The 12878-nt window shown below is 30.7% G+C and overlaps 1 protein-coding gene across 1 annotated transcript in view; it reads right to left on the reverse strand.

The window, feature by feature from the left end:
* Nucleotides 1–5232: 5232 nt before the first annotated feature.
* Nucleotides 5233–12878, reverse strand: part of LOC124362117 (acetyl-coenzyme A synthetase) — a 48089-nt gene continuing 40443 nt past the window's right edge. The window contains exons 7-11 of the mRNA XM_046816325.1: nucleotides 11689–11822; nucleotides 10244–10433; nucleotides 9865–10054; nucleotides 7568–7816; nucleotides 5233–6284 (exon numbers count right to left, since the gene is read on the reverse strand). Coding sequence (XP_046672281.1) covers nucleotides 6082–6284; nucleotides 7568–7816; nucleotides 9865–10054; nucleotides 10244–10433; nucleotides 11689–11822 — 966 coding nt within the window. The 3' untranslated portion in view covers nucleotides 5233–6081. The remainder of the gene's footprint in view (nucleotides 6285–7567; nucleotides 7817–9864; nucleotides 10055–10243; nucleotides 10434–11688; nucleotides 11823–12878) is intronic.

The following is a 12878-nucleotide window of genomic DNA, read 5'->3' on the forward strand; positions in this document are numbered from 1 at the left end:
GCCTAATCAAAGTAAAACAGTAACTGCTGTACTTAAAACAAGTTGGATTGCTGTTATATGAATGTTTTTTAGGCCTCTTGGCAGAAAACGTTCTATCCCCCTCATATTTATGCCACTGGCTAAAAGATGTAATAATCAAGTAATTGACTATTGCAATGATTATATGACAAGGGTTTAAATACTGAAAGATACATAAAACAATAATAAGAAGCAGAAATAATTCATGGCCAGACTCTTGGCAAAGATAGATAATACAGTTTGGTAGTTGAAGGATAAAAATGTCATGTAGAAATGATGATTAAGATCAATGAATACCTCAGTATTTTACTGTATTCCCTATTCTGAATCTGTGATTTCTCCCCTCCCATGACTTCTAGTAACTATCTTCTTGTACTACGGAGCCCACAACTTGGGAAGAGACCTGTAGAGCTATAGAAAAGCTGTTATAAAGTATCAAAAACTTGTAAGGTGGAAGAGGAAAGTATGGAATAAAGTGGAAGACTAACAAATACAGCCAAAACTGAATGCACCATTAAGTTTAAGACCTCGGTATATTTTCTTGATTTTTACTGCACACCGAAATTGATTCACATCAATGTTTGTACCTCTTTAACTATAGACACTTTATTTTATAACGTTCTCCATGTATTTTAGAAGAATATTTCTTATAATTTTTAGGGAACTAAATCACTGGCAATTTTAGGACAAATACATTTAAGAATTCTGGGCTTGGTACATTTATTTTACTTTAAATGTAACCACAGTTTTAATCACAGTACTTTTTTATGGATTAGTAAATAACATACAAATAGTTATCTCATAAAGCGTGAAATGGTCGCATACTATTGCTTGGATACACTTATAATAATTCACACTGGCTTAGCTAATAATGTAATTAAACAACATAATTAAATGTTGTACAACATTTTGTTACATCTATGACGTAATAAATTATAATAATAGGGATTGGAAATTAACACATTATCTGTTATAAATGCTGTGAGAAACACTGTTTATGCATTCATTTAATATAACTTTTATTTTAGAAAATGAATTCTTAAATAATTTAATTCAATTAGAAACATGATATGTACTATATGACGCAATGTACTATTCTCAACTGAATATGTCAATAAAGAATTTGTCCATTGTCTATTCTAAATAATTAATTATTAAATAATGTTTTTTCTCTTTAATAAATACTATAGGTCTGATGTACATTTTGTTGAAAATTAAAAAATGATGTCTGCTTGTAACAGTGAAAAAAAAGAAACTATGAGCACACAAATAAAAGTACATTACCTCCTATCCTACTCCTATAATAAGTTCTTTATTTAAATATATTTCTCATATCATGAGCTACTAAAGGTAAATGTCTGATTGAATGAAGTAAATGGACTACCTGTTGTGTTAATACACTTCTAAAGACAATCGAGTTCCTACTTAAATGCTCACAGAATTTATCTGATATTTTTCATGATTGGTTTTGCGTAAAGGCGTGATATATATGAAGAGTATACATGATATAATATGATCGAAATTAGTACATTAGAATTTACATCAGAAAATACTGAACACTTAAAGCATTTTGCCAAATTAAATTATTATTATTTGAATTTATAATTTAATTTACAATTATGTGATATTATAGTTAGGCTCTAATTTATAAGGTAGTTCTATTTTTGTTTAAGAAAAAGTAATACAATTTATCTTCTTTTTTTCTACGGAAACTACACCCTTTTTTATACTGAGTCTTTATTTTGTTATTTGTTCTGTACTAATCTTCTGTACTCATTATATATGTACACTCATTACATAATCAATATAAGTAGCTTCTATACTAAAACTGTACTTTATGCTAGAGTTGTAAACTATATAAGGATAAGCAGTACATTTATTGCTACTTCTCGGATAATGTGTGCTTGATCTTTCATTAGTGTCTGAACAAATGTGTAAGATACTACTCACATTGATTATCTAAACAAAAATAGGAATTGAAAGTTGAAATAATTATTTTTTAAACATTCTTTTTAAACCTTTGGGTTGTAATTCTCAACAAATAAAGATTTAATTTGAGAAATATGTATTGTTTGGTATTGTCTAACACCGATAAACTGGATTTATGAATTGCATTAAATCAAAATACAAAATTATATGTTCTATTTATATTTGTAAGAAAGAAAAACTGCAACATTTCTTTTTTTAAATAACATAGGCTACTATTTAAGCAAGGAAGCTTTGTTTGTGTTTTCATATAATGTTTGATGATATGTATCATTAGTATCAGTCAAATTGCTTCTCCATTTTCTTTTGAACAAAATCTACTAATAACCATAAATTAGTCATTTCCTTCCAATTAAATATTTTATCTTAAACCGTGCTATTGAGAGGTTTCTAGGGCATTTGTAGTCTAAATGGTTGTAGGAGCCTTTCCAACAATTTGTATTAATTCAAATTCATATTATATAATGGATAGGGATTTTTTGCTGAAAATTCCAAATGTACTGTTGATAAAGTCAATATATTTAGCCCTTATACAGCTAGGGTCGATGTGGTGGGGTGTTTGTTGGGAAAGTTCAGTACTTAGTACGATCCACTTTGACTGTCAGAGGGTTAAACGAGGTTGATAAGATTTATATTTTTAAATATTTGGTATTTCTTAGGCCATTTTGTTGTTGTAATGAATCCAAGACAAAGTAAATATTTTAATACTAGAGGTATACCAGGTTCCACTAGTTGTAAAACTTCTGTAACGAGTTTGTAACAACTCTGAAACTATTCCGTTCACTCTTGGAATGTTGTGTTCAGTTCAAAAGTCAGTATTGAGCTAAAAATCTCGGAACTTGCTGTCATACAATTGCAACCAGTACGAGGGTGGAATAGTTTAGTTGCACCCAATGTATCGTTATTGTGGTTCTTTCTGCATTCCCACTTCACTGCAATGAAAGACACTGGAGTAATACAAGACATGTAAAATTGTACGGTTTCGGGACTGCTGCTGGCATTGCAATGAGTTCCAGTTGTAACAACTAACCACTGCTGTTGTGTGTTTTGTTTGTGTAATATGACCATAAGTAAGGGTAGAGGACATATACGTGTGGGCAAATGAAGAAATTCAAAGTAATAGAGTAAATATACTTTAAGTTGGTTGCTTGTAATTGACGACTTAATGTTCCAGTTGAGGTGCCTTGGGTATTGTGATGTGGAAAGGGTTAATTTTACTGGTGTTTTCTACAATTATTTATTACTAGCATATAAACCCTAATTGTATGTTAGTTAACATACACTTTTATGGTAACTAGGAACTGTGAGTGATGTAACGTGATAAATAATTAGAGAGGGTGACTTCATGGTATCACTAGCTAGACCATGCAGTGTGTGACCTGGATTATAGAGGATAATGGAGGCTCCTCCTCTCTACTGACTTTCCTGTGTAGCCAAATGATGTAGGAAGCACCAGAGGTAACTTTTAGTACTCATTATAGGAATTCATAACAATTTTTTCATTAATTCTGATCCTTTTTAGTTCAGCAAATTACCTGACAGCTTTCTTACTTATTTAACTCAGCTAAAAAAATTGTACACTACATTGTTTAATTTAAATTAAAGACCTCATATAAGATATGTTTTAAGATACAAGTTGTAACTTGTTTGGGCTTTTTCTGGGGCAGTTATTGTTTCCACAAACCATATGTATATATATATATATATATATATATATATATATATATATATATATATATATACATTAAATTGTATAAATGGCAATAGCCTTATTTAATTTCAATAAACATTGAATCACAAAAAGTACTTGCTCCGCCGGGAGTCGAACCCGGATCTCTCACTTGCCGGGTGAATTTCAATTTATTGAAATTTATTGAAATTATATATATATATATATATATATATATATATAAAAACGTTAGATTTAGTGGTGGTTTTTGGCTCTGGGTGTCACGTTTGGCAAAGTCATGTGGAGATTTTTTCCTAAATGCTACCATGAAAACAATTACATGCAATAGACTGATTTTGGTACAAAATCTATCTAAAAGCTGAGAAACAAGACACGTTTTCCCTCACTCAAAGTCACGTGGCTGGTGCCCAAATATTTTACTTTGTCTATCTCTCAATACAAATGTATTCTCTATAGAGTAATCCTTGAAAATCCTAATTTCAAGGTATATGTAATAGTGGCATGTAAGATCCAATAGTTTTATTTATTTACTATACCTTGCAATGTATGAAAGTTAAAAAATGTTGTATTACATCTGTTTTGACTACCTATAATACAAAATATTTTCAAAAACGATTCTTTTATCTCTCAATAATCCAGACTTGCTAGTATAAAAATGATCAATTAACAATACAGTTTTATAACCCAATATTACAGCTTTGTTTACATTATTTTATTGAGCAATATATTAGCTTCTGTTATGCATCTTAGCTTGATGAGTTGTCATTTTGGGTAATGTACAATTTACTACCAATAAATCAACAGTAAAGTTAAACTAGAAGTTACACCAACTGGTAATGGAACTAAAATCTGGTAATGGAAAATACTTAAGTGTAGTAAATAATTTTTACAGTACAAATTGACAAATAAACAATTGAATTTGAACCATGTAATATAACATGACTCCTTCTTCTACAGAATGTACTAAACCTGGTACTTTATTATGATGTTTTTTATGAATTTTATTTGTTTTAGGAAACTTGAAAGCTTGTAAAAAAGTAACAGAGTTTGGCAAGCACAAAATTCAGTATATTCTCATCAGTATCAAAGAAAATATTCAACAAAATGTATCAATCAGTATATTTTTGTGTGTTGTTTTAGACTTTATTTGCATAATGAATAAAAAGCTAAGGCTTTCACTTACAGTACAATTCATTGCATTAATACACTTCTTTAAACAAAAAAATATAAAGAAAGTCAATTTTCTGTCTTTCTACCTATTGATTTAATTTGTTCTCTATGAAAAGTACATGCTAATGTTTCTTTGAACTTTGTCCTGTGTTCATGATTACTATTATTTTCTAAGTTTGTGCAGTGAATTTTCTTTTATCAGTTTCAGTTTCTAGTTTTTTAGTTACACTAACTATTAAAAGCCTTCTAAGATAACCAAACATGCTTTACATTGTTTTCTTGCTTTTAAACTTTTACGTTTCATTGACAATGGAAATGACATGGACTGTGTAAGTACTATACTTAGAGATGGGCAGCAAATTAAACTATTGAACTTTTATTCCATTTTTTTTACTAAATAAGTATTGAATTGATTTAAGTAATAGCCTATACAAAGTAATGTGAATATTTCAAAAACATTGCGAAAAGACATTTCTGCAAACTGTAGAGTAGCACATTTTATTAGTTATTACTGGAATAGATTTCACTTGGACCATACAATTTTATCTCAACAGTATAAAACAATTTATTTTTGTTTTTATTAAAAATAAGCTATTAAACATAAATTTTAAACATTTTATTTCAGTAAAACACATTTACATTTGATTACACATAATATAAACAATTTCCTTTTAGTAAAATATTTTGCATCACAGTTAATTTATTTTTTATACTGATACAATCATGTTATATAATGTTCATTAACTTTGTGCCACTGATGTTAAACTCAGATTTTCCGGATCAAGGTAACAGAAAACTTATATTAAAATTTTTAATACACTAAAACACAACATTTATTTCCAACCAAATGTACAATATACATAACATTCTATAACATTACTTTAAGTAATAATTTGGTGTTTGTGCAATTATCTGTATTTTGTGATACAGGACTTTACTTGTAACTTTCTCTTCTTGACTTAAAAAAACAAATTAAACGCCAGTGTTTTAAAAAAACTAGCTTTGATTTGGTCATAAATTAAAACACTAGCAGTTGCTTATATATATATACAATGAGGTGATGTCATGTCAAGCAAAAATAAATTACAGCGATTAAGTTAACAGTCAACATTATTAAATAATTTACACAAAGTAACATCAGAAAATAAATAACAGTTATCTCAATTCTTTACATGAAAGCCTGGCGAAGGTAAGTTAAAGCTTGAAATGGAGGGAAGTTATTTGTTCCCCTCTGGCCGGTTCTTGAACAGCTGATCAACGATACTCTCATCAGCAAGAGTAGAAGTGTCGCCAACGTTGTGATCGTTAACAGCAATTTTTCTTAAAACACGTCGCATAATTTTTCCTGATCTTGTTTTTGGCAGTCCGGGTGCGTGTTGGATAATGTCAGGCATTGCAAATGGCCCAATTTTCTCCCTCACTGTAAAAAATATATGTTTATTCACTCAATCTTTATTGACAATATTTTATGGTTCTTTCAGTGGTAAAAAACTCCTTAAAAGTAAAGCCTATAAATTAATACATTAAACCATAGGGAATAAATTACTTGAAGTGCATACGTTATTTCTATAAGCCTTAACTTACTTGGTAATGAAAATAGAACAAACAATTTTTATGGGCTGTTATATAACAAGTTGGTTTTTGGAGTATTTTTTGTTTCACCAATTTTTTAAATGAAGATGCAAATTAAATGATTAGTGTGTGTTTATTACTAAGTAGAGATTTCACAACCTGGGGATTAATGTTTGGACATTTTGAGTCCACTAGTCCATCCATACAATACAAAAAGAAACAATAATATATTATTATCGTTCTGTATCCAGTAACTGTATATATTAAGCATACAAAAAATAAAATAATGCCTTAAACCAAGCTGCAAGATTCTTACATAACTGAGTGTGATTTATTTTGTTATAAACATTCATTACAAGATAATAGTTGATTTTCTTAGTAAAACTACAGTAGAACCATTACAGTTTTTGGGCACAAATTAATATATTTTGTGTTATCGCTCTTGACTAAGGTTTCTGTATTAAATGGTTAGTTACCTTCTGCTGGCACACACACACACACAAAGATATATATATACAGGGTGTTTGAAAAGTATGGGTACGGCTTAATATTTTAAAAACCATAGGAGATAACAGCTATAAACTTTGCACAGTGTCATATGGCTATGTAAACTATTTTTCCTTGCTATTACCATGACATGCCAACCATGGGGGGACGGCCCACAGAGGAAAACATGGAAATCTTAAATTGAAGCATGGGTCGAGTGATACCTCATTTGAAAGAGCTCACTTAGTAGAGTTGAATGCCGCAAACCGCATCTTAAAAGGTTTATCCAATCAGAAATGGCGGGTTGTTTTAGGTACACATTGTGAAGTACATTATGCGCTGCCATTTCTGACTGGATTGTCGTATTCTGATGCGGTTGGCGGCGTTTCACTCTACTAACCAATGTGTTTTCACTGACTTTTTTTTAATTAGCAAATTATGTCATAAATTTATAACACAATAAATAAAACCCAATAAATACCGATGTTTTTTATGTTTTTTTAGTCGATGTTGGGCTTTCATATATATATATATATATGAAAGCCCAAAATTTCAAAGTATTTAAGGCATAAAGCTACTTGTAAGCTTGTGACATTACAATGTTACTCTATAAAAAGAAAATAAAAAATGTTTCTTATCACCCACCTTTAGTCTTGAGCTCTGACACCAATTTGTCAGTGAAAGGGATTCCTTGATTGGGAGTGATAAAGCAGTAGAGACACTCCCCTTTGACAGGGTGCGGGCGAGAGACGACGGCAGCTTCAGACACCGAAGGGTGCCCTGTGAGACAACTTTCAACCTCAGCTGTAGACATGAGATGTCCAGAAACGTTAAGCATGTCGTCCACGCATCGCCCTGTCACCCACAGGTAGCCGTCTTCGTCTCGTCTTGCCCCTGTGGCACATATTAGATCAGGCTATCTGTCTGACAGTTTACATCTAGAATGTATACAACTGAGTTTTTGTTTTATTAGCTATGTATTCACTACATAAAAATACCTTATAATCTTACTTATGGTTGTTTAATGTATAATTGTGTTATACTGTGGTTATTTGTTTGTTTTTAACTAATTGCTAAACATTACTCGCATCAGTTTATGTTGTACATTTGTAATCTCATTTTTTCTAGTAAACTGTTTAATATTACAAATTTTAAGCAATTTTGTATAATAATACAAATTTTAAGTAATTTTGTATACTAAACTAGTAGTTACCCGCAGCTACACATATAATTTTGTAGGTTTTGCAGCTGTATGAGTATTTCTGGTCCGACTGAATTATATTTCCAATGGCAATGTTGAGTTTGCCCATAATCAAGAAAATATGTTAAAAGTGTATAGCTTACGGGCCATTGTAATTTACTTTGTTCTAAGTATTTTTTGTGTCGTAGTTGATTTTGCCTTGTTTTCCAATCAAGATAATATATATCAGAGAAGTCAACTTTTGTCAAGAGACAACTCAGATGGGTTTTATAACAGTCTATAAATTTATAGTAAAAATTAGATTGTAACTTTGTCCTTTATATCTAATACTTAATGCTTGATAAAGAGTGAAGTTAAAAGTAGACTAACAATGACACTATTTATTTGTTTCTTTCTTTATAAACCGAAATTTTTAAAATATTTTAGTACATTTAGAGTTGGAATTTGTACATTAGTTCAAAAGCATAGTCCAGTGAAATTTCATGTAACAGAGTTCTTGCCGACTGCTTCAAAGGGAATCTTCAGAGTCAAATTCTGACTATCTTATGTTTTAGGAAAATACTTTCAAATGTAGATGAGTACTTTACCTAATCGCTGAAATCTAAAAACTGTGCGAAAAATAATAGTTACTCCTTAGAGAATTTACACACTATAAATGTAAAAAAAAATTAAAATAGACATTAAATTGATAAAACATATGGTTGTGCTGTCATAAAACAATGTTTACGCAGGACAATTGATTACATTTGACAGGCTCATCAAATTACCACTTTGACACAGTAACTGGACTGAATGTGTCTCACATACTATCTGGGAACCAATAATAGATGACATGGCAAAACCAGCTATTGGTTCTCTCAAGACTTCCTAATGAGCTTCGGTCAGACAAAACAAAACCTAATAAATGCTATATTAATCATGGTTGTTGGTGTTTGTTGATTCTTGTAATAACTTGTTATATGATATTGTGTTGTAATTTCATAAAATAACTAGTGAGTGAATGTTATATCTGCCTTACAATAATATTAAATGTTACTGTAACTCGGGGTTTTATAAAACAATTCAAACTTTAATTAGCGACCAAATTTTATAGAGTAACATTAGAGACCTCTAGTTTGCTCAATTCTTCTTCTTTTTATAATGCCTTTAAAATGAGGTATCACTTGCTAGAGGTTCCCATTTAAAAAATTTTGATGCCTCCAAAATACCCCATTGGGGGGAGGGGGATAATATTTTCCCATATTTTCATACATCAAAGAATTCCTCAGTTGGTCATATAAACATCCCCCAAAGTAAATTACTCCATCTATACTCGTAAAAAAAGTTAATAGGGAGAGAGGGGCACTTAAGACACCCGGTAAAAGGCTTGTTTACATAATTTTGAGGGTTTCTTCAAACAAAATTTTAGTTTTTCACATTTGAATTTAATATATTTTAACTGTGGCATAGCATTCCAAATTCTTATCAATTCAAAAAATGCAGGTAATACTATGACATTGTATTTCAATATTTTACTTTAAATGTACAAGACTATGTTATTACCAACAGAAATTTCATTATAGGTTTATATAATATACATTTCAATATTTTTAATTTTTATGACCGTACGTTTTACAAGCATAGTGTAAAATTTTAAAAATAAAAAAAATAAATCTGATCATAGTTTGGTTCCTGAAATAACAAGCATTTTAAGTTGTCTGATATAAGTATTAATTTGCTTTATATGAGATGATATTCATACCATCACCGGTACAGTAGTAGCCCTTGAACTTAGAGAAGTAGACCTGCTCGAAGCGCTCGTGATTGCCGAAGAGGGTTCTCATGATGCCAGGCCACGGCCGTTTGAACACCAAGTATCCCTCTCCAACACCTGTGATCTCGTGACCTTCTTCGTCCATGATTGATGGCATAACACCAAAAAAGGGGAATGTCTGAAAACATACAAAATCTAAAATTTTGATTCTCACATTATAATTGTTAATAAAGAATTCAAAATGTTCCATTTGCCTACAAAAATTAATTTTATTTTAATTGTTAAAAATACATTAAGTACTCATTAAGTTTACACTTAGAGTTTATTTCTACAGTATAAGTGTGTAAACACTTGGGCAGTTAATTACCGCTGAGCCTGGTTTCATAGGTGTGGCACCAGGCAAGGGGGTGAGAACGTGGCCACCGGTCTCCGTTTGCCAGAATGTGTCAACAATGGAACATTTCTCCCCTCCGATCAGTTTGTAGTACCATAGCCAAGCCTCGGGATTGATTGGCTCCCCCACAGACCCAAGGACCTTCAGGGTGTGGAGGTTGTGCCTGCCAGTAACATTGGTGTAATGAACTACTTGACAAATTAACTGTAGGTTGAAAATAAATCATGTCTTAAGATGAAAAATACATATCCCTAAATGTATATGGGAAGAATGATTAGAGCTATAACAAAGAAACAAAATTTAGTCCCCTAAATCACATAGTACAAGGACTCTATCCATAAAATATTTGAGTGTGCCAAAATAGAAGATCCCAAGTTTGAATCTTAAAATTTTCAAAATGGTGGACCAATACATAAAAGAATTGGTATTTTATAAAAATAAAATACTGAAACCAGCAAATTTTTAATCACAATAATTTTTTTAATGACGTCACATTAACATATTTGCCTACTACTACCAAAAAATATATATCTTGGAAAAGTAAAAATTGGAATAGCCAAAAAATAAATAAAGGGTACATCATTTAATACCCACTAATTTTAAACAATTTGAAAAATAAATGCTTTTATGTACTCTTTTTGAGTGAAAATTAAAAAAATATTTATAATGTTGAAAATTAAACATGTATAATTGCTATTGATTATAATCATTATATTTTGAAAAGGAAGTCTGTGTCAGACTTTACATGGTTTAAAAATTGTTTTTTTTTATATTTTTTAACCCTAATTTAGACTAACCTATTCTCATATAGGCATTTTCAGTCTTGTGTGAGTTTTCTAACAACACACTATAAATATTACCTTTGATAGTATAAGTAACACAGGAGATAAATCAATCATAAGTATGTGATGTGCTGGGGTCTGGAGTAGTATTTCAGTTAGATCTGAAGTCCAATGTTTGGAATTATAATATAATCTCAATTTATGGTATTGGATAGGTATAGAGGATCCATAACTATATGAAGGTTATTAAATTTTGGACAATGGCTAAATAGAAATCCCCATGAGTTGTGGATATGACTTTTGGCCAACCGAACTGGTGTTTCAGCATATCATATAAACTATGAAAGATTTTTCAAATTTTATTACAATTTTAAGTGTAAAATATTTTATTCATTTGTAAATTTTGTATTTGTTTGTTTATTAGTAAACTTCTTTCTGGAGTTTTTAATGTAAAATTTATTGCTTTTCGTGGTTATGTATGTCTTGTTATGAAAATTTAAGAAAAGCAGAATGTGATCAAACAGTAATCAAATCTACAATTTCTAAAGTGTTATTTATAAAGCTGATTGTGTGGTGAGTCCAAATTATAGAATGGGTCACGAATAAGTTGAGTGTAAGAATAACCACTTAACTTACTTCTTGACGGGTTCTTCTCCGAACTTCATGAGTGCTCGGATGGCTGTGGGTGCAGTGTAGAACTGGGTAACCTTGTACTTCTCTATTACAGCCCAGTACCTGTCATTGTCAGGATGGAAAGGAGTCCCTTCAAACTGTAACAGTTACATGTTAGACTATACTATGTAGAATTTTGTAGTAAATTAAATTACAGAAACCCTTTACAAAAAAGAAAACATAGTGTTTGGTTACATCATATTTTTTAAGTTAACGGAAAACACGTACTTAAAGAGAGTCTGTATTTGTTTTATATTATTAACAACTATGTATATCAAATGTTATTTTCAATTCTATGGTCTGTTTTAAAATAAATGTATAAGAAATCATAAATTTTATCTTGTTTCAATAAAATTTCAAATATCTAATTGTTCAATACTATTTTGTTATATGGTCTATCACTTAAATAAACATGATGCAATACAATAAATAGGTGTAGTGTGTGTGTAAAACACCACCCATTGGCTCAAATGTAGCCTGACATACTATGATCTCATCAGAACTGTCACACTGGTAATAATTTATGCTTGTAGGTAGTTGTGCTTGTTTACCTACATGATCATAACTAAACATCTGGAATGTTTTTCTAAATGTTGTGTCAAAATTGACTTCCACCACAACAATGTACCATCAAATTCAGCAGTGGTTGTACACAGATTATTCATCAGAATCTCCTTGTCTACTTTTGTCTATCCATCTTGAGCTGTATGGGATCTTATAAACACAGAAAGAAATGCCAAAAAACCTAGTCAAAACTGCCCTAAGCTCAACATCAACAATACAGTTGTTGACAATCCTATTCAGGTAGCTGACCAATTCAACACTTACTTTACTCAGATAGCAGAAGTAACAGTTCAACAGAACAATCAACAATTGGGAGGCTGCAGACTGGAAGAGGATCAAAACCCTTCAAACACTCCTTTAACACAATCATTTTATCTGACTCCCACAACATGCAAAGAAGTAAATCAAGTCATACATAGCTTAAAAAACAAACCATCCAGTGGCATAGACGAATTCTCATCAAAAACCGTAAAACACTGTGCAGAAGAATTAACTAACCCTCTCACATCCATAATAAATAAATCTTTCTCATTAGGGCAGTTTCCAACCAAACTGAAAGTCTCCAGGGTATATCCAAAGCATAAAAAAGG

The sequence above is a fragment of the Homalodisca vitripennis genome, chromosome 1 (assembly GCF_021130785.1).
Source record: "Homalodisca vitripennis isolate AUS2020 chromosome 1, UT_GWSS_2.1, whole genome shotgun sequence".
NCBI classification, from domain to species: Eukaryota; Metazoa; Arthropoda; class Insecta; order Hemiptera; family Cicadellidae; genus Homalodisca; species Homalodisca vitripennis.